The sequence below is a fragment of the Ursus maritimus genome, unplaced genomic scaffold (genome assembly GCF_017311325.1).
Source record: "Ursus maritimus isolate PB19 unplaced genomic scaffold, ASM1731132v1 scaffold_19, whole genome shotgun sequence".
NCBI classification, from domain to species: domain Eukaryota; kingdom Metazoa; phylum Chordata; class Mammalia; order Carnivora; family Ursidae; genus Ursus; species Ursus maritimus.
The window spans coordinates 54,184,131-54,206,079 of NW_024424341.1; the positions used below are offsets into that span (position 1 = coordinate 54,184,131).

The window sequence follows — 21,949 nt, forward strand, 5'->3', positions numbered from 1 at the left end:
GGGGGGGGGGGGGGGGGGGGGGCAGGGGAAGGGCAGGAAGCGCCGCTCTCACCTCTCGCCCAGGGCCTGGCCCACACGGAAGCCCATGCCCTCCAGGACAGACAGGCTCATCTTCTGTCCCTAAAAGGTCAGGGAAGAGAGGCTCAGGGGCCCGCGGCCACCTCCACCCGGGAGCCACCTGGGATAGCACCCGCAGAGGGTACTCTAAGACCAACGTGCCCATCCCTGCCCACTCGGGGCTGAGGAGAGCCAGAAGGGAGCGCCTTCCAGGGCAGGTGCAGGCCTTCAGTCGGTCCCTCAACATGCTCCCCCGCAGATGCCGTCAGCTCTTAACAGCATCACCCCCTTGCTTCAGGAGAAATGGGGGTGTTCCCCAGGCTCGGCTTCAGCACGCTTGTCAGCTCTTTCCTGAGAACACCCGTCACTTATTGGGAGCGTTTCCAGTGTGTGTCCCCACAGCGCCCTGTGGGTAAGCAGCACGCTGACCACCCCAGGCGGGGGCTCCAGGGGACTTGCTCGAGGGCTCGTGTGGCAGCAGGCACGCGGCTCACGGGGTGGGAGGCACCCTCCTGGCCGGGCCGGCAGGAGGCTATAAAAATCCACTGTGATCGTCATGCCTTAAAACATCAGCCAGGAAGCCCGGGAGGGCCCCACAGGGGCTCGGGGCAGGAGATGCCCCCTCAGGTGCTTGGGGAAGGCAGGCCAGGGTCCCACGGTAGCAGCGGCAGAGGCACCGGGCGGGGGACAGCAGGCATGTGCCTGCCAGTGCTGATGGCAGGCCCCGAGGAGCGTGGACTTGTAGTATTTCCTCTGCATGGCCTAAGAGAACGGAGTGAGGGAGGCATCCGAACCAGCAGGACAGCGTGTACGGAGACGCCACACTCCGCAGAGAAAAGCTAGCAGAGCTAGTCCCGGGAGGGGGCAGCAGTCCCCAGGCCCAAGCCCTTCCGCCCACCCTCCGTCAGGCCACCACACTTCCTTGGGAGTAACTTCTGGTCTTCCCTCTGGGTCAGACAGGCCATCAGCACAGCCCTCCCAAAGGTGGACAGGGTTTCTCTGGCTAGATCCAGCTCTGAGACAATGTCCTGGCCTCCTAGGCAGGCTTCCACAGCCTTCTGGGACCCAGCTGTCCCTCCAGCACCCGGGGTGGTCCCCTGCCCCCAGGAACAGCCTCCCTTGGTCCAGGAGCAGGGCCTCTGTGTTCACTCACGGCTCCCTGTCCCCATTCTCGGAGGCCTCCCTTCTCCCCTCCCCCGGCCCAGGTTGGGTCCTCGATCCCAGCCTGACCTGTCTGTGGAGTGGGGACAGCTCTGTGGGACCCCGGGCTGACCCTCGGCTGTCAGCACTGGCCCTGGCGCACGGGAGCCACTGAGCAGCCGACAGCGACGAGAGGAGTGGGGATTCGAGCACGCGCCGTGCGCCAGGTGCTCTGTACAAACCCCTTGTTTAACAATCCTGTAAGCGAGGTCCTAGTTCACACCTGGAAACCGGGGCTTGGAGGAGCGCGGTGACAGGCACCTGCGGCCACGGGGCCGTCTTGCAAACCTGGGCAGGGCTGGCTCCCAAGCCGAGATGGCCAGAGGGTGTGGGGGGGTGGCCGGGACAACACCCCCGGCTGTCCCAGCCTCAGTGGGGTGGCCACGGCTGTGGCCCACCTCAGGGGGAAGTGCTGGGCGTAGGGAAGCTCGAGCAGAGGTCGCCCGTGTCCTCGAGCAAGGTGGCCCTCTTCTCTGCCAGGCCGCCCAGCTCCTGGGCCCCTGCCCGCCATTCCGTGCTCCTCCTGCGGGAACCGGACCTGGTGATGACACAGCTTCCTGCTGGCTGATGCTGGCCAGCCCTCTGGTCCCTCGTCAGCACGCCTCTGGTGACCTCGGGCACAGCAGGACTGGCGTGCTGGGAGGGGGCTGATGACTAAGGCGTGCAGAGATGAGCTCAGGTGTGAGAGACAGTGAGGGGGACACGGGCCCTGTGCCCCAGCCTCCTCCCGGGGAAAGAGAGGACGGTGTTAGTGGTGCTACCTCCCTCTCAGTGTCCTTATGAGGATTAAATGTGGGCCAAGCGCTCCCAGCTGGGCTCAGCAAGTGTTACCGTCCCTGTCACTCACCACCTCTGCATCTGTCAACCTGGGTGACCAGCCCCGGGAGGAAGACAAGCCCCACGAAGGGGGTGCTCTGTTCCGTGGGCCGACTTAGCTCAGCACCTAGAACGCCGCCTGCCGCACCCTCAGCTAGCCTTCTGTGCCAGGTGGCAGGGTGACCGTGCTCCCGTGTCCCCTCCCCTCCGGAGGTGAGCGCCTTAAAGAGGCAGGGCCAGCCTCCATTCTGACCAAGCACATCTGTGTCCCTGAGGCCTTCGTGGCCCGTGGGGACTCTCTCGTCCATTCCACAGACATTTCCTGGTGGCCTCTAGGGGCCGGCCACTGTGCCTGGGGGGGTGACAGGTGCCCAGCTAATGGGCAACCCATATACGAGGGGAGCCGGGCAGCCCAGAGCAGGGCAGAGCCAGCTCCCCCAGGAGGGGTCCCCAGGGTGCTTCTCAGAGCAGGGGCCCGGGAAGGGGAGGAAACTCCGAGCAGAGGGTGTGGGCCAAGGCAAGGAGGCAGGAAGAGGGATGGGGGGTGCAGCTCCGGCCATGAGGGTGGCAGATGGCGGTGAGAGGTGGGGACGGGGAGGGGGCCCCCGTGGGAGAGGGTGCGCAGGAGCTAATGGCCTTGCAGGAGCTAATGGCGCAGTGGGTGGTTTCAGCTCCCGGGAGAAAAGCGTGCTCTGGGTGCTCCTCTGTGGCCCAGTGTGAAGGGAGAGGAGTGAAGCAGGGAAGCCCCGTCACAGCCAGGACAGTGGCCCTATTTCAGACTGCCTGGGTTCAAAGCCTGGCTCCGCTGCTTACTGACCTTGGGCAAGCTATCTCATGGCCCCAGGCCTCAGTTTCCCCATGTGTGAAATGGCGCTGACAGCTGGCGCTACATCACAGCGGTGGCGTGACCCGCACTGGGCAACAGCTCCTCCCCAGCTAGTGGCACCGCCGGACGCAACCCTCACTAGAACTGGAAAGATCGGGGCGGTGGGGTCTGGGAACAACAGAAAAGGGAGGGGAGACAGGCAGTGCCAGGGAGCGGCTGAGGATGAGCAGATGACAGGGGAGAGGGTGGAGGAGGAAGGGAGCAGAAGCCTCCCGCAGTCCCTACAAAAGCTCTTCGGGGATTAGAGGTTTATCACTCTTACGAAAGCCTGGGTGGGACTCTCATCCTCCTGGCCCAGCCCAGAGCCAGAGCCAGAGCCAGGGCACTTCTGGGCTGTCCCCCGCTCCCGCCCAACCTCAAATGAGTTTGCACAACAGCCCAATGAGAGGAAAGGAGATCACGCAGACACAGAGGGGAGCCTCCTTGAGAAGGCCCTCCTAGCGTCGCCCCACCAGCACAGGAGCTGGGAGGAAGGGGCAGCCAGAGGGGAAGCCCTGGGAAATGGGAAGTATGGTAGTAGAAATAACATCTGTAAGGGGGATAAAGCCCCCCAGGCTGTCAAGAAAACCCACGAGGTGGAAAAAACTGGCCGAGAAGTTGTAAGTCGCCTGGAAGGGACCCAGACAGTCCAGTGTTCATCTGAGGGCCAAGAAGATGCGCTGGAACCATGTGGAAGAAGAATCGAAGAGACGGTAAGGGAAGAGGGTGCTCCCTGCAGGGAGGTTCAAGTGTTCAGACGGAAAAGTGCCACCGAGCCCCAAGGAGAAGGATGGGCAAACAAGCGATGGGAGCCTCCCGTGCACCCTGAGCACTGGACTTGCAGAGACCATCCTGGCCTAAAGACGGGGAGTGGGTGGGGGCCCCACGCTGGACTCCTTCTGCCTCTTCTGATGCCCTGGCCCGCAGTGATCTGTGCAGGCCCTGCTGGGGGACCTGGGGGACGAGCTGCCTGGGCTCCTGCCTTGAAAGGAGCACAGAGAGAGGGGACGTCCTCCTTCCCCCAGGTGCACAGCCCCAAGAGACCCAGAAGTGCAGTGAGTAAGAATGAGCAAGCGTGGAAAGCCAGCACACCTCCCACCCTGCGGCCCTGGACTCACCTCCCGCATCCACCCAGGCGGTCCCAGACACCCCCAGATCCCGCCTTCTCCCCCAACACTCCCAAAGCCCCCAGGCCTAATTCCTCCTACCCCAGGCTGAGTGCTTGCCTGTGCTCTGGGTCCCTGCCGCAGCCGGCCAGCCTCGTGTCCCTTCAGGCTCATTCACGTGGCCTGGGAGGCCTTTCTAAAAAGTAGATCTGTACCCACTGCACCTCGGCTTAAACCTTCTATGGCTCCCACCACTCACAGGACAGAGCCCAAGCTCCCACCGCTAGCTCCCTGGCCTCAAGTGCATGGTGCCCGTCCAGGGCTCTGTCCCTGGGGGACAACTCTGCCAGGAATGGGGGGTTCCCCAGGCTCTTTCCGAGGGCAGGGGCTGCATCTGATAGCTGCTGACCCCACCCCCAGGTACCCAGGCTGGCACGGGCACTCGCTGGGTCTGGGAGGAGGAAGGTCTGGCCCAGCAGGGCTCCTCCTGGGCCACCTGCCAGGGCTCCTGCTGTGTGGAGGATTAACTCCTTTGCCCCCAGGCTTTCCTTATCTTCAAAGCTGAGAGGTGGGGAAACCACAGGCACCTCCTCCCCGGGTTTTTCCTGCTAGATAACCAAGGCCCTTTGACCTCCTGGCTCCTCTGGCTAGTCTTCCCCGCCACCTGTAACCGTCCAGAAAAATCCATTCAGCAGCCACAGATAACCACCATACCAGGCAGGAAATGGAAATCTCCAAAACTCCTGGGCATGTGTGCTCTGGGGACAGAGGAAGGAGCCCACCATCCCTGTGCTCAAGGAACTTGACAGCTGGTGGGAAGGACAGACCTGAAGCCACAGACAAGCTTTGGAGGCTGAAGCCTGAGTCCTGATTTCCCCTCAGATTCTCACCGCGCAGCCCAGGGAAGGCACCCCCTCTGGGGCCTCAGTCCCTCCTCTGTAAAATGGGATGGTAATGTCTATTTTGCAAGGCTGTTCTGAGGACTAAATCCGACAGAAGACGGTGCTGGGGATGCCACCAGTACCCAACAGGAGACCTGCATTTGGTTCAGACAGGATACTTGTTGCACCAAAGAGAAGGAACAGAAAGAGGAAGAGGGAGGTGGGGCCAGGAGTGGAAGAGACAGGGCTGAGCAAACAGCAGTTCTTTTTCAAAAAGATTTTATTTATTTGAGAGAGAGTGCATGGCGGGGGGCAGATGGAGAGGGAGAAGCGTGCTCCCTGCTGAGACGATGTAGGACCCTGGGATCATGACCTGAGCTGAAGGCAGATGCTCAACCGACTGAGCCACCCAGGCGCCCCAAACAGCAGTTGTCCTGATATGGCCCTGAAAATGGGGCTTGCAGGTGGCAGGCACGTGGGGGAACTGCTGCAGACCTCACCCCTGGCTGCACCTGGGAAGCACTGGGGAGCTCTGGGGTAGGACCCCAGCCTGGGAATCCCCGTGGCAGCTGGGTCCCGGGCACGTTCGTGTGCTTTGAAAGCCCATGGTGAGCACAGCTGAGTAACCCAGCATTTCCCACACTTGCTTGGCCACAGAAACCCATTAAAATCCTCCGGGAGAGTGCCAGGGAAGGGGCACTGAGAAATGCCAGCTAGGCTTTGGAGGCGAGAGGCCTAGTTACATTCCTGACTCTGCCACTTGAGAGCCAGCGCTCCTGTCCATCAAAGCCTTGGTTTCTCAGGCTCCAAAGCCTACAATGCAGGGAGGATTGTGCTGACCTCTTGTGGGTCGGTAGGAGGATCAAATGAAATCAGGAGTGTGAAGCCCGTGAGTGTGCACAGGAAACATTCATTTGTGGTAGACGCTCTTATGATTACAAATCCCAGTCCCCACCCCAGCCCCCCACAGCACAGGAGCTGCAACCACTTCAGCAAACCCACACTGAGGACCTACGTGTGCACAGGACCTACTGTGCGGTAATCAAGGCAGACCTGGTCCTAGCCCACAAGGTGCCCAGTCCTGGGCGGGGGGGATGTCAATCAAAGGCTCATGAGGACCTCTAATTCAGATACACACTTGGGTGTGATAGGGCTACCAAGACAAATGGGAGGGGGCTGCAAAAACTTCACAACAACACCTGACTTGGACTGGAGGTGCTCAGGGAAGGCTTCCCAGAGGAAGGGGCATTTGAGCCAAAGTCTGAAGGATTAATCGATGTGAATGCAGTGAAGATATGACAGGTGAAATGAGCTGAGAGATGAGGGAGGAGGCTGGCACAGGGGCAGAGAGGGGCCTGGACTCCAGGGCAGGGGTGGGGAGAAGTGGCACACATCTTTGGAAAGAATGGGGGCAGGGCCTGGTTGGGGGCTGCTGGTGGGGGAGAAAAGGCTGATGTCGGCAATACCGGAGTTTCTGGCTTGAAAGCCAGGCTGGATGGGGTACTGAGACACTGAACCCCCCCCCCCCCGCCAACACACAGGCCAATGCACACTCCCTATCACACGCTTTATCTTTCTCATGGCATTTCCTTAACATACTAGACTGTATTCATTTATCTTATTGTGTCCCCCACTCCAGGAGGACCAGGAGTTTTGTAGGGTTCACTGAGGAATTCCCAGAACCGACCACAGGGCCTGACACTTGGTAGGTCTGAGATGAAGTGTGTGGAATGAATGAACTCAAAAGAAAATATGTTGAGATGAGAAGCAACACCCTCCTTGGGGCTCCTAAACCAGAAAACCTAAGCCAGTAAAAACGTCTTGCACATTGATGATGACGATAATCATGCTAAGAATAATAATGAAAAAAAAATTTATCACAGCACTCACTTCTCAAGCACCTTATTCTCTCCCCAACCCTTTCTTTTTGGTAACAGATTTTATAACAAGAGCTCCCATGTTCTGGGGGCGGGTTAGGTCCCTGACATCACCCTAAGTGCTTTAAAGTTTGAGTCATTTATTCCTCAGAAGAACCAACTTCCAAAATGCCAAGCATGCTCCTACCTCAGGGCTTTGCACCTGTTGTTCCTTTCCTTCTGGAATGTGCTCCGCCCCCCTCACCCCACCCCCACCCCGCCTTAACCTACAGTCAGTTCCTCGGGGAGGCTCTCCCCCACCATCAATCACTCCATCCCTATTTTTTTCATGACTCTATGGAAGTTTTTTGTTTTTTTAAAGATTTTATTAGAGAGAGAGAGCGCGCACACGCAAGAGAGAGCACAAGCAGGGGGAGCGGCAGAGGGAGAAGCAGGCTCCCCGCTGAGCAGGGCTGGATCCCAGGACCCTGGAATCATGACCTGAGCCAAAGGCAGATGCAATATCGACTGAACCACCCAGGCGCTCCTCTATGGAAGTTTTCTTTATGGAACTTCTCACTAGGCAGTGGCACATTATTGACTCCCCTATAAGTTTCGCAAGGACAGGGAAACAGTGCCTGGAATACAATAGGTGCCTAATAAGTGTTTGTTGGATGAGTACATGTCCTTCTCTGAGACTGAGGTGCTGTTATAATCCCCATTTTACTAAGGAGGAACTGAGGCACACAGGGGCTTGAGTCACTGGCTTTCACACCTACTTAGTGGAGCAGGCGGGATTCAACCCAGGCAGTCACTCCTTGGTACAGTCCAATAATAGTAATTATTATAATTATTACCTGCTGACTCTGTGCTAGGCCTTGAGCTAAGCTTTAGCCGGAGCTGCCTCGCTCACTTTTAGCAGTAACCCGCGAGGCCGGCCCTGCTGCGATCCCCACTTCACAGAGGAGGGACCAGCACCTAGCGAGGCAGGGGTGGGGTCGGAGTTCGACCCGGGACCGTTGACCCGCCCTCCGCGCTCCGCGCTCACCAGGGCCTCGACCCGGCCTTCCCGGCGCGGCCCGCGCCTCTTCCCCACCCCGGGAACCGGCGCTCACCCCAGGGCCAGGGTCGGAGTGGTGCGCCCACAGCTCCGCCACCATCTCCGTGTGCAGAAACTCGAACAGCGCCGCGTCCGCCATGCGCCGGCCTCGCGCCCAACGACCGTCCAGCGCTTCGTGCTCTCATTGGCCCGGCTGGACAAGCCCCGCCTCCTGCATCTAGGCGCGAGCCCGTCCACCGCCGCCTCCACTGGGGTTGCAGGCTAGCCCCGCCTACCGGGCTCACACGGTGCGCGCGTGAACCCGGGAGACTTAGAGGGAGGGCCTCTTTTCATTGGCCGCACGTGACAGCATCTCCGCCCCTCCCCTTCGTCTCCAGGCTGCTTCCGGGTTGCCGAGCATTTCCATTGGCCGACTCACTGGTTACCTGAGACAAACCTCAGTTTTTAAAAATTTCTATTTGTCCACTCGCCAAGCAGCACAATCCGGAAGCGCCAGCCCAGCCGCTTTCCTACTGGTCGTACCTATACTCACGTGACTATTCATCTCCCTCCTCCCCCCCCATACACACAGCTGGTTTTGAGGGCTTGCTTTCCTGGTAGGTAGCCGAGCGGCCCACGTGTTTGGCCGCCGTGCCCGCCCAGCGTGCTCCCCTATTGGTTGCGGCTGTCACCCTCCTCCCTCGGGGAAGACAGAGCGTTTCGGCTGCGTAGCGGATCCTGCGGGCTCGGAGCTTCGGTAACCAGGTACTGTCTTCGGTGATAGCGCTCCCCCGCGGCCCCACTCGTGCACGCTCCCCAGAGTCCAGCTGGGCTGTCCACCCTTTTTATGACCCTGGCACTGGTCCCTGAGCAGCTCAGGAGCCCGTGTGCTTCCGGATTTGATACAGGCTCGGAGGTGTGGAGGGTGTGGCCTCTGCTAGAAGGCAAAATCGGAAACTGCTGGGGTTGGGACTGTGGGATCTCGGGCCTCAGAGCCTTCATCCGTCTGGTCCTCAGTTCCCCCATCAGTACACAGAGGGTGGGGTCCAGTGGCTCCCATTATCTCTGGCAGCAGGGATGATGAGCCCGTTTACAGAAGAGGAAACTGGGGCCCGGGCAGGGGGCGCGGATGGCCCCAAATTGCTCAGCTAGTCAGTGAAGGGGTTGGGAATCCAGAAGCTGCGCCTTGTAAGCACCGCCGGGCACCTCTCATGCCGTCCCTTCGCCCCTCTTCTCCCTAGTTCCGCGCCATGGCGTCCCAGGGTCGTCGGCGGAGGCCGCCGCGGAGGCCCGAGACGGTGGTGCCGGGGGAGGCGGCCGAGACGGACTCGGAGCTCTCTGCGTCCTCGTCGGAGGAGGAGCTGTACCTGGGCCCCTCGGGCCCGACGCGCGGCCGCCCCACGGGGCTGCGGGTGGCCGGGGAGGCCGCGGAAACCGACTCGGACTCGGAGCCGGAGCAGACCGCCGCGCCGGGGGACCTGCCTCCGCTGGTGGTGCAGCGGGACACGGCCGGGGAGGCCTGGGGCGCGGAGGAGACCCCGGCGCCGGCCCCCGCGCGCTCGCTGCTGCAGCTCCGGCTGGCCGAGAGCCAGGCGCGGCTGGACCACGACGTGGCGGCCGCGGTGAGCGGCGTGTACCGCCGCGCGGGCCGCGACGTGGCCGCCCTGGCCAGTAGGCTTGCGGCAGCCCAGGCGGCTGGGTTGGCCGCGGCCCACAGCGTGCGCCTGGCGCGGGGGGACCTCTGCGCGCTGGCCGAGCGCCTGGACATAGTGGCCGGCTGCCGCCTGCTCCCCGACATCCGCGGCGTGCCGGGGACCGAACCTGAGCAAGAACCGGGACCGCGGGCCTAGCAGGAACCCACTGCCCCGCCTGACTCTGCGCCCTAGGAGTAGCCCTTGAGGCCTCTGGGACCTGGTCCTGTACCTGTGTAGCTCCCTGGGCATCTTGTTGTCACCCTCAGGGTGAGCCTGGCCCCTGGATAAAGCTGCGTGATGGGGGGTGGGGATAGTAATATAATAGCCCTGCCCTGCCTCTAGCATCTGGTTCCTACCCCCGGGTCCTGTCCCTGTCTGCTCCCTGGTTCCAGGCGTGTCCCTGAGGCTTGGTTCCAGCCTCTGGTAACCGGTAGCTCCTTGATCTTTCTCCATCGTGGGGTCTCACGTTGCTTCACCTTTCCTTGTGCTCTGCCTTTCTTGAGTTTGGTTTTTGCTCAGGGGGCTGGTCTTGCTTCTTCCCATAGGAGCGCCAGAATCTGCTGCAGATTTCAAAGCATCTTCCTTCACTTCACTCCCTTGGCTCTGCCTCTGGTCCTGGCCCCACTCCTGGAATTTTGTCCCCCTAGGCTGGGCCCTTTTTGTGCTCCTCAGGCCTGGCCCTGGTTCCATCTCCTAGTCCTTGTTCTGCCAGCTCCTAGCTTCCAATCCTTTGGTTTAGCCGTACCCGCTCGGCCCCATCTTGTTTCCTGAGTCCAGCTGTACCTTTAGGATTAGTTTTGCTTCTTTTACCTTTCCCATTCTGCTTATACTCTCCCATTCTGCTTATACTCTCCCATTCTGCTTATACTATCCACCTGATTCTGAACTTCATAGACCCCCCCCCCCACCGGGGCCCATGGTTTCCTTCATCAGGCCCAAGGTGAGGCCCCCTCCTGACACAAGGGAGCCCTCCCAGTTTTCCAGGCCTAAGATGGCATCTCCTCCAGACCCTCTAGACCAAGTTGTTATGTCCTCCCCACCCTCCAAACCACAATGGCATTTTGTATCCAAGTTCTAGCTACAACATGGGTCTCCTCCTGACTCTCCAGGCTGGCAGTGGCACTCTTCAGGCACTTAGGGCCTAAGACAGTCTTGCCCAGGTACTTTGGGTGCATTATGACACTGATCTGCAGATAGGGACCACACACACGGTGTCTATTCCCTAGGTTGGCCACTGGAGGCTACAGGGACTTGGATTTCCGGCTAGGCTCAGGGTCTGGGGTTAGCAAACTCTCTGTCCTCTCTTTTGTCTCCAGCCCTGGCCCCCCAGTCCCACTCACATTAATCCACCTCCCCCACTTTGTAATCCCAACCTGAAGCTGAGATCCGAGGCCCCCCCGCCCCCCGCCCCATAGAGAGATGACGAAGAGTGCTCCGTGCCCGTCTCATTAAAACTCAAAACACTTACTGCTATGGAGAATTTGTCTTGTCTCCCCGCCTGAGTGGGGGTAGGTTCGTTGATGATTTCTCTGAGAATGGGGTTCCCGAGAGATCTTTCATACCGGGCCTGTTGAAGGTGAAGCTGTAGCCAGGAAATTGGAACCCCTAGTTTTTTGTGCGGGTTCTGCATTTATTCACATTTTGTTGACTCTGCACGCCGTTACCGAGCACCTGTTCTGCACCTGTCCTGTGCTGGGTATTCGGAGTACATCAGCCAGCCCAGGCCCTCACAGAGCTTACAGTCCACTGGGGGAGACAGACATTAATAAACTTCTAAAAAAATGGATAGTTTTCATAATTGCCATTTACACTTTAGCTGTGATTTTTCTGGCACTATGTTGAGAGCCGTGAAGACGTACAGGAGTTTTGTGAGGGCGGAACAAGATCTCTCTGACCATGTCTGGGCAGATGGGGGGAGGTCACATGGCTTTGCCAAGGAAGCGAGGCATGAGTTTGAGCTGAGCCCTGACACTGTAAACAGGTGAACCTGGATTGAGTGGAGAAGAGTTCCAGGCAGGGAGGGAACAGCCTATGCAAAGGCCCTGAGTCGGAAGGGAGCATAACCTACTTAATAGAAGACGTCACCGTCTTCTATTGGAGAGAGCAGTGGGTGGGGGGAGAGCAGCTGGGGTGGGTGGTGCCACTGAACGTGTGTTTTGTGAAGGAGGTTCTGGGACTGGTGCTTCGGCAGGGTGGTTGCCTCTGGAAAAATACCCAGAAATGCTGGTTTAGAAATAAACAACCTGAGGCACCTGAGTGGCTCAGTCAGGTAAGCGTCTGTCTTTGGCTCAGGTCATGATCCCAGGGTTCTAGGATCGAGTCCCACACCGGGCTCCCTGCTCTGACAAGGAGCCTGCTTCTCCCTCTCCTTGCTGCTCTCCCTGCTTGTGCTCTTTCTCTCTCAAATAAGTGAAATCTTAAAAAAAAAGAATCTGTGGGATTTCTAGGTGTGTCAGCAGTGCAGCAGACTCTAAAAGCACAGCCAGAATTGGTGTGGATGGTGGCAGTTTTCTCCTTTCCTGCTGTGTAAGCTCTAGGGAGAGCTCTGAGCTCGGAGCCTTGGGCTGAGTTTCCTGCGGGGAAGGAGTAGGTATGATTCCCATGCTTCGTGTGGGGAAACTATGCTGGGGGCCCACTCTGCTGCCCTGCCAGTTTCATCTGCAGGAACCATCACAAAATAGAGATAAGTCTGGGTTGTTTGTGGGGCGGGGGGGGGGCGCTAAGAGTTCCCCTGGTGGCCCGGAGACCCTTTGTACCATTGCAATGGTGAACGGAGCAGGGACCCCCAACAGGGAGGGAGAGGAGAGTGCCGGGTGTCGGTGTCACAGCCCTGTAAGCTGATGGAGGGTGGGTCACAGGTGGTCTGCCAGCAGAGTTGAAAGTGCTGTGTCCTGTGAACTTGTAAGAGAGCAGATGCAGCCTCGGGAGCATAGAGGTGACAGGGGCTCTATGGGGAGAGTCCTGGCTTTGTCATGGTGGCCGCTGCCACTACCGCTGGCAGGCCCAGGCTATGCCTGATGCCCGGGGTCTAACTGACATGAGAGGTGGCTCCGGGACATACCCGGGAGGCAGAAGCTTGTCCTAGAATGCCCGCTGCCCTTCCACCATCCTCCCGGTAGCGTGAAGTCAAAAGGTTTGTCAGTCAGGGAGGCTGAGACCCGGGGCTGTGGACGATGCTTATTTTCAAGTTTCAAAGACAGTCCCTGCCCCCAAGGGCCGGGAAATGGGTTGTGAGTAGCATCTGGGAGGAGGGCATATAAAAGTTCCGCAGGGGCAGCAAAAATAGCCATCCGTGGGCGGCAGTCGCCAGCTGCCCCTGGAGATTTACAAAGCTGCTGTTTTGGTTTGGGGAGAAGGATGGGCAGAATTTGGGGGTGAGTTTTCGAGCGCGCTGAGACATCTCAGGTCCTAAGCAGGTGACAGTGGTTTGTGCCCACGGAAGTTTAGGTCTGGAGGCATGATGGCCTCGTTCAGCTAGTGCCTCGAGGAAGACAAAGGAGTCGAAAGTCAGCCTGCCTAGGCTGATTACAGAGCAGAAGGTCATCAGTATATGGAACCGGGAGGGGGGGGGGAGGCGCCTGGGTGGTTCGGTCGGTTGAGCGTCCAGTTCTTGATTTCCGCTCTGGTTATGATCTCAGGGGGGTGGGATCGAGCCCTGCATCAGGAGCTCAGCGTGGAGCTTGCTTGTCCCTTTCCCTCTGTTCCTCCCCCGCCCCCTCTCTCCCTCTCTATCTCTAAAATAAGTAAATAAAATCTTTAAAATATATATATATAGATCTCTCTCTATATATATCTGTATTGAACAAGGGAGGCGAAGGCTGGGGTAAAGGCTACAAGTCTGAGGCAGCTTTAAAGAATTGGGAAGATATGGGGGGACGCTCACAGCACCCCCGAGGTATGCGAGTCCTTGTTCACCATCTCCCCCTAAAAGTGGACGCAAAGAGAAATCTCGAGGCGGGAGGCAGTGAGCTGGGAAGAGAGCTGAGCAGAGGTCCCTTCCTGCGCGCCGGGCTGTGCCAGCAGGGAACCAGGTGACGATGGTGGCTGGGGTAGGGCCCACAAGGTCACCAGAACTTCGCCCATTCCTGGCTCTTCGCTCTCGTACAAACTGGTAGATCTGATTCTCTCCCGGATCAAACTTTCCTTCCTTTTTTATAGGTGAGATTGGAGTATCACCGGGTGAGGAAGTAAAGATCAGGACATCCTGATATAATAGGGTCTCGTGGGTTCAGTTCCTTATTCTGCACACGGGGTGGGGGAGAGGGAGAGGGGAAAGGTAGGGAAGAAGAGGGAGGGGGGAGGCAGGAGGGAGATGGTCCCCCATGAGAAAGCTTTATTCCTTTTCCAGGCAATGTGTCTGGGTTCTGCGCTTAGTAATAATCCAACTGTTTGTATGTGAGGCCCAAAGACTAATTGGGACCTTTTTTCCCCCCAAGATTTTATCTTTAAGTAATCTCTACCCCCAACATGGGACTCGAACTCACAACTCCGGGATCAAGAGTCACATGCCCTTCTGACCGAGTCTGCCAGGCGCCCTGAATTGAGACCTATTTTAGGCCAAGTCCTCCTCAGAGGAATTTGCATCGGCCTCTATCAGGGAGCGTAGGTGCTTGGCGGTTCGGTGTGAGGGCAGGGACTAGAAGACATCGTATTTATTACATCGTATGGTGGCATTGCATTTACAGAACATATCTCTACCTGAACGATGATTGGCGGAGTGAGGGGTCGGAAAAATCACAAAGGCCTGGTGGGCAAAAAGGGAGCCTGAGGACCTCAGGGGCCCTGAGGGAGGCAATGCAACAGGTTGTCCGGAGACCCTGCCGCTGTGGGTGGAATTAGCGGTGGAGGCTGGAGGTGAGGGCCCTGGGCCAGCAGTAGGCAAAGTTGCACCAGCACCAATCGAGAAAACCAGTTCCGATCCTCCAAGGTGCGTGGCGGGGGCTGGTGTTTGACTGCCCTTGCCCCACAGAGGGGGGAGAATGGACCATCCAAGGGTGCAGGGGTCTCTGGAGATTGTTAGTTAAGCTTCCCTTTGTTTCAAGTGCAGGACAGTTGTTTGCCCAGCACCTTGGCCTCGGCCAAGAAGAAGAAAAGAGGGAGCATGAGCAGGGGGAGCGGCAGAGGGAGAGGGAGAGGCAGGCTCCCCTCTCAGTCATGGGGCTCGATCCCAGGACCCTGGGATCATGACCTGAGCCGAAGGCAGACGCTTTATCGACGGAGCCCCCCAGGCGCCCCTTGGCCTTGGCTTCCGCAGTGTCCGCCGCGGTCTTGACCCACACAGGCTCTGCAGTCGGCAAGAGAAACGGGTGGACCTTGAGTCACTCCCAGGGCCAACTTCTGTTTTTCTAGAGACTCAGCCCGCCAGGCAAGGACCGCTGACTTTTAATTCCTTTTTCCTCCCGCTCCCCTGCAAGCTGTTTGCAAAGAATCGAGAAGCAGTGTGTATAACAGCGCTGAGAGATGGTCCAGCCCGGCCAGCCACACTATTTTGGGAATTGCCTCCTTGTAACAGGGAGAAGGTTTCCAATTAAAGTAGAAACGAGACGATGTCTGTGTTGTGGGGCTTCTGAGTATGATTCAGTGTTTCTGAGAAGCCTGGGTAACACGTCTGCAAAGGTGCAGAGGGTGCTGGCCTTCCCTGGGTGCACAACTGAACCCCCCGCCAGGTTCACCTCCGGGGGAAAGGCCTCTAGAATGAGTCCCATCAGGCCTTGACTAGGGCGCCCACCAGCGTCACTTCCTGGTCATCTGGAGGAGGGCTGGGAGGGGTTCTGGTCACCTGTTTCCCCAGGCTGGGGCGTTCTCTCCAGGAGGTCTTGGCCTATAACTACAGTCTAATCACGGATGGGAAAGACACCCCCTAAAAGCCAGTCAAGCTCCCCAGGAGCGGGTTACAAATACATGACCACTAATCTCTCCAACTTTCTAAGTTAGGTCGCATTTTCTGAAAGTAGGAGGAAAGGGGCTTTGTAGTTTAAAAGGTCTGCTGCCATCCAGGGGCTAGAAGCTATGTTCAGTGGGGGTCCAGGACGCATTCAGGAAGGGCATTGCAGGGGAAGGCCTGAAGCTGCTGGGTCTTGATTCTGGAGCCCTGGGAAATAGGAGGAGTCAGCAGGGGCCACGAGGACCACGTTCCCAGAGCCTCTGCCAAATTCTCTTCCTTTCCATCAGCACTTTCGGAAGTAACCTGTGTCCCCTGGGCCCAGCCATCAGGCCAGAGTGCTTTCTGGAATTCTTGCAGGGAAAGGAAAGTTCATGCTGGCTGCTGGGTGTTTGAGGGATTTTCTGGGTAAGTCAGAGGAGTTTTAGGGATTAAAGGAATTTGCTGAGGAGGCGGGGGTTAGAGGCAGGGGCCCAGGGACAGGGCTTTGGGGGCAAAGGGACATAAGGAGTACAGAGAAGGGGAATTTACCATGAATGTGGATCTTAATTTTTGTTCTAAATCTGGTTTCTGTTATTTAATCTTGTTAAGGGAGCCCCTAAGGCTAGCCCCAGTGCTCTTTTGTGTCCTCCTTTCAGTTCGATCTCAGGTACTATTAAAAAGCAAAATTCAGCTGAGTAAACTTAAGGGTCTAATGGCCTTTATTAAATGCTTCATGAATCAGGCAGCATCCCATCCAGCAAGCAGAGGGGAGCTCCACTGAGCTGAAGGAAAGGGAAGGTTTATAAAGGCGGAGAGAAGGCATAAAATAATGAGGAGAAGGAGGAAAAGGAAGAGAAGAAGGAGAAAAAGAGGGAAAAGAAGGAGGAGGACGAGAAGGAGAAGAAGAAGTAGAAGAAAAAGGAGAAAAGAAGAAGGAGGAAGAGAAGAAGCAGAAAAAGGAGATGAGAAGGAGGAAGGCAGGGAGAAAGAGGAAGGAAGGGAGGAAGGAAGGGTTTACTAGAAATGCTTTGCTGAGCCAGTGTTATTCTCCTAAGGGGGCAGGTGTCTCAGCGGATTGCCTCTGGGACATTCCACGTTGGCTGGTTAAAGGCTACATTTCTGAGGGGATTCAAACTGCAGTTAGGTTAAGTATTGAATCTTGATTTACCGATGTTGGGGGCCTCAAGTGGTTCCGTGATGGGCCTGTGGTTTTCTTTTTAAAGGTACTAATTTGTGGAGACATTCGTTGAGCATGAATGCTGTCCAAAATCTTTTTCCAATGTACAAGTTTTTCCAAATCAAAGGATCCCTCTCTGGCCGTTGACGAGTCAGCTCTTCAAAGGGTATATCCGGTGCAGTAGCGACTCAACCCGGTAAGTCCTTCCACGGAGAGACCCAGAGTTAACTTTCCTGACTAAGAATGAATGTTCAGCAGGGATACAAGAGGCATCCCCTGGATGGGTGCAGAAGAGGTGGCTGCCAGGATCGAAAAGGCCGCTCCGGAAGATAGCCAAGAAAGCAAAGACTGTCGTTGCCACAGGTGGTTAAAAAAAAAAAAAGCATTTATTCATGTCTTCGGTCTTCCACAAAAACGAGACACCTGCAGTCACAGACCCGATAATCTGCGACAACGGGCAGGTGATACCGAGACGGGACTTTCCCGGCACTGAAAGGACAGCGTGAGTAGAGACGACACAGACTGGGACCCCTCGTTAAGACAAAGTCCCCTGAGGTCTGGCACTGTCCAAAACCTGTGTGTCACTTGGCATCTCGGGTCCCTAGCCTGCCGGCCAGCCCCTCAATACAAGCAGACAACCTGCATCTGCGGAACCAGAGGGAGTACTCCCAGGGGTTAGAGCCCAGCTCTCAGGACACGACAGGAGGTGAGAAGAGCATCTCATCCGGTTTGGGTTTTTTATTGGCGACCCACAGCAAAGCATGTCCAGGTAGACGCCAGGCTGGCGAGAACCACGGACTCGCCGGGCTGTGAAGCCAGCTTGAACATCAGGCTTGCAGGACCCATGCCTTTGTCCTACCCTGTGACTTTCCTGTGACCAACAGCACAAGAGACAGAGGCAGAAGTGCACGGGGACCATCTCTGGAAGGGAAAGGATAGGTACAAGCAAGAGCACTCCAACAAAAGCACAAGGGTCGCTCCAGCCAAAGAACGGGTTGACACAAATGTTTTCTCAGCGACCGTCCATTGAGGAAGGGAAGGCAGGCCAGAGCTTTGCATGACTTGGCTTGATCAGGCCCCGAGCAGGGATCCAGGAGACTGAGAAGAATCCTTCCCTTTTCCGTCTTGCCAGGCCCCAGGGGCTCTCAGCGGCAGCCTCTGGAGTGAGCAGAAGGTTCCAGCCAATGATCTCCCATCACCCTTGCCAGAGAGCATAGGAGAGAGGAGACTTGCCTTGTACCCTCCTACGTTCAATGGCTGGGTCTGCGAAATAAGCTGACAATGGGCAGGTTAACAGGAGAAAAGGTGTACAAATTTATTAATTTTAATTTTTAAAAAGATTTCTTTATTTATTTTAGAGAGACAGTAAGCACATGTGTGGAGGGTGGGACTGAGAGAGAGAATCTTCAAGCAGACTCCCCACTGAGCGCGGAGCCTGACGCAGGGCTCAATCTCATGACCCATGAGATCATGACCTGAGCTGAAACCAAGAGTCTGACGTTTAACAGACTGAGCCACTCAGGCATCCCCAAATTTATTAATTTCTAATTTCACATGCATAGGAGTATCAGAAAAAAAAAGTTTATTTTTTAACAATGGTCAATTATTTAAAAGAAAAAAAGATCAATTATTTTCAAAGGGGTGCCAAGAACATTCAATAGGGAAAGGATGGTCTTTTCAGCAGTTTGGGCTGGGAATACTGGATATTCACATGCAAAAAAAAAAAAGAGAGAGAGAGAGAGAGAGGGTTGGTTCCTTACCTTCTACCACATACAAAAATTAAAATGAGTCAAAGACCTAACATGAGAGCAAAAACCACACAATTTTTAGATGAATCATCGTGAGGATGGGAGAAAAATCACAGTTTTTATTTTATTTTATTTTATTATTTTTTAAAGATTTTATTTGACAGAGAGACAGCCAGCGAGAGAGGGAACACAAGCAGGGGGAGTGGGAGAGGAAGAAGCAGGCTCCTAGCGGAGGAGCCTGATGTGGGGCTCGATCCCAGAACGCCGGGATCACGCCCTGAGCCGAAGGCAGACGCTTAACGACTGTGCCACCCAGGCGCCCCAGAAATCACAGTTTTTAAAAAACTATTAGAAAAAGAACATGGGGGGAGATCTTCATGATATTGGATTTTGAAGGGTTTCACAGACAGGTCACCAAAAGCACAGGCAAAAAATAGAGAAATGGACCTTTATCAAAATTAAAAACTTTTGTTCATCAAAGGACACTATCAACAGAGTGAAAAGGCAACCCACAGAAGGGAAGAAAGTACTCACAAATCATGTATATGGTAGGGGATTAGTATCCACGACATATAAAGACAAAAAAAAATCCAGTTCAAATATTGGCAAAAGACTTGAACAGACATTTCTCCAAAGAAGATATACAAATGGCCAATAAGCCCATGAAAAAATGCACATTAGGGAAATGCAAATCAAAAGCACAATGGGAGGGGTGCCTAGCTGGCTCAGTCACTGGAGCACAGGACTCTTGATCTTGAGGTCCTCAGTTCGAGCACTGTGGTGGGTGGAGAGATTACTTAAAAATAAATTTTTTTTTTTAAAAAGGCACGACGGGATATCACTTCACACCCAATAGGATGGCTATTACGAAAACAACACCAGAAAAAAACAAATATTGGCAAGGATGTGGTGGGAATGTAAAATGGCACCCCTCACGCACTGTGGTGGGAATGTAAAATGGCACCCCTCACGCACTGTGGTGGGAATGTAAAATGGCACCCCTCACGCACTGTGGTGGGAATGTAAAATGGCAGCCACCATGGAGAACAGTATGGGGGTTCCTCAAAAAGTTAAATATAAAACGACCATATGATCCAGCAACTCCACTTCTAGGTCTATGCCTTGGAAGGATTGAAAGCAGGGGCTCAAAAAGATACTTCCACACAAATGTTTATAATAGCATTAGTCACAGTGGCAAAAAAGGTGGAAACAACCCAATGTCCAGCAACAGATGAACGAATAAACAAAATGGGGTCGAGCCATACAAGGAAGTCATATTCAGCCTTAAAAGGGAATGAGGTTCTGGAATATACCACAATAGGAACAAATGAAAACGCTACGCTAAGTGAGTATTCATTTCACCCATACCGTCTTACATGCTGTGCCAAACACGCCAGATGTTAGAGGACAGATATGTATGATTTCTCCCACGTGAGGCGTCTAGAATCTGCAAATCCATTGAGACAGAAAGTAGAAGAGGGGTTGTCAGGGGCTGGGGGAAGGAAGAACAAGGAATTATTGTTTAATGGGCCCAGAGTTTCCGTTTGGGACGAGGGAATATTTCTGGAACCGAATAGTGGATATATTAATGTCACTGAATCGTACCCTAAAAAGAGTTAAAATGGTAAATTTTATGTTGTGTATATTTACACTAATAATAACCAACACTAAGAACAGTAGGGAAAAAATAGCATTTGTAAACAGGACTTGAGGAACCAGGTCACGTGAGAGGCCATTGTGAGTGCTGTGGGTCTTTACTCGGCCTGAGCAGAAAATCTGTTGGTCAAGTTTGCTGACAAACCATGTGTTGGCCGAACTCTTGTAATTGGTATTGTCAGATCAGGCCCCCACCTGCCGCCAAGGGGAGCGGAGAAGGTGTCTGTCCCACCAGTGCCCTCGGAGCCCTGGGAGGGCAGGGCTGTATCTCGCTCACTGCCCCCTAGCCCAGGGCCAGGCACAAAGATGCTGGGCAAGTGTTTGTTGAATGAATGAGTGGCCTTTACACCATCATACAGCATCGACCTCTCAAGTGCATGGAGCTGTTGAGATGCGTGCGCCCAGCCTCCCCTCAAAGCTGATAGACACGCAGTCCCACAGAATCTGTCGCCCTCAGACTTGTAAGACAAGAGGGTCAGAGTCTGTTTCGAGGGGAGGGGCGTTCACGGCAGAAGGGATGATATGAGCAAAGGCCCAGAGGCAGGAAAATTCAGGGGTTGCTTTTGGGGCTAGATGAGCTGTCTGCCCTAGGAGACGCCAGAAGCTACAGCTGATGACTCCGGCGGGAGTCAGGCCACTACCGGCCAGGGTAAGGAGCATGGTTTTGTCCCAGGGGTCCTGGGGAGTCAAGGCAGGTTCTGAGCAGGAGAGGAGAGGCAGGGGCATATCTGTGCTTTGGAGAGAGCCCTCTGGCTGCTCAGTGGAGGGTGAAGGGGAGGAGAAGAAACTGGGTCTGTTGTGGGCACCCTGTGGCCCCAGCACCACCAGCAAACAGCAGGTGCATTTGGAATAAATGTACGAAGGAACACAGATTATTGGATTGCTGTATCACTGAGAATAAAAGCCAAAGCCTTTCCTGGGGCATTGGAGGCCCCATGATCTGTTCCCTTGCCCACCTGGCTGCAGCATTGCCTAGAGCACGCTGGACTCCATGCTGTTCTGTAAACCGCCAGCCTTTGTACCAGGGCCTTTGCACTTGCTTCTCGGTCTTCCTAGAGTACTCTTCCCCAGAACGCACGCACCCTCCATGCGCGCAAGTGTTCGCTTTTCTCTTTCGCTCGCCTCTGCATCCACAGCACCTAGGACACTGCAGTACGCAGTCAGTGCAGTGAATTCGTGGAATTAGTCGATGAATGAATGAGGTCTGCACATGGGCCTCATCAGTAGAAACCCGAGAGAGTTGGAGCACAGGGCAGAGGAGACAGGTGCGCGAGCCGCAGGGCGTGTTCTGGGGACAGAGTGGGGCTAGTTGGGGCGTGGTCAGGGGCGTGGCTATGGCGGAGGCGTGGAGAGGAGGTTCCCGCTGCGTGCCGGCCAGGGAGGGATCCCGCAGGGGGCTGGGGTTGAACCGGGAATGGGGTGGGATGGACGCCGGGGTGGGGCTGGATTCCAGCGAAGGGCCTGGCTCCTCCTGCCCCCTTCCCAAAGCGGTTTCATGGCAGGATCCGTCCTCCAGGCTGACATTATCCGGGGCTTGGAGATCTATGGGGCCACTGAGGCAGGACTGAAGGACCTGGAGACTGGAGAACTGGGTATGTCTCCACGCCCGTTCCGAGGGGCCCTGCCCTTAACTGCCGCCTTGTCGCCCTGACCCGGAGCCCTCTTGTGGCCACCTTCCCTCTGCCCCCATCTGGACTCCCGGAGACTGTGGAGTGACACAAACTATTTGTCCCCCCCTTGCTCAGTGAACAATGTGACGTACAGTATGCAGCCGGCTTGAAAAACTGCTCCAGCGTGAGGCCGCCAAAGCGGGTGCCCAGCTCCTCTTCCTCACACTGCTGCCCTCTGTTGGAAAACTCCGCTAGCTTTGTTAGAACCAGGTACTCTCTTGCCTTCCGCTGGAAAATCGTCTTAGAAAGCTACAAATGTGTGATGTCCAGGACGCGGAGGAAGTCGCTTTCCATGGGGCGTCCTTGTGCAGTGCCCATCCG

General features: G+C 55.9%; 2 protein-coding genes across 6 annotated transcripts in view; one reads left to right on the top strand and one right to left on the bottom strand.

Annotated features, from left to right (window-relative positions):
* TRAPPC6A (trafficking protein particle complex subunit 6A) overlaps positions 1-8,102 on the bottom strand; it is a 10,660-nt gene extending 2,558 nt beyond the window's left edge. The window contains exons 1-2 of one of the 4 annotated variants that reach the window (XR_566761.2): positions 7,897-8,102; positions 53-120 (exon numbers count right to left, since the gene is read on the bottom strand). Coding sequence is in view for 2 of the 4 variants with exons in the window: in XM_008684458.2 (XP_008682680.2) it covers positions 53-120; positions 7,897-7,980 (152 nt within the window). In the remaining 2 variants the exon portion in view is untranslated. The remainder of the gene's footprint in view (positions 1-52; positions 121-7,896) is intronic. The other 3 variants (XR_005835777.1, XM_008684458.2, XM_008684459.2) reach the window with 3 other exon arrangements.
* A 76-nt stretch (positions 8,103-8,178) lies between these two features.
* BLOC1S3 (biogenesis of lysosomal organelles complex 1 subunit 3) overlaps positions 8,179-21,949 on the top strand; it is a 43,039-nt gene continuing 29,268 nt past the window's right edge. The window contains exons 1-2 of one of the 2 annotated variants that reach the window (XM_040634149.1): positions 8,179-8,585; positions 9,062-11,298. In XM_040634149.1, the coding sequence (XP_040490083.1) occupies positions 9,071-9,670 (600 nt within the window). In that variant the 5' untranslated portion in view covers positions 8,179-8,585; positions 9,062-9,070 and the 3' untranslated portion in view covers positions 9,671-11,298. Of the gene's footprint in view, positions 8,586-9,061; positions 11,299-21,949 lie in introns of those variants that run through there. The other variant, XR_566762.2, reaches the window with a different exon arrangement.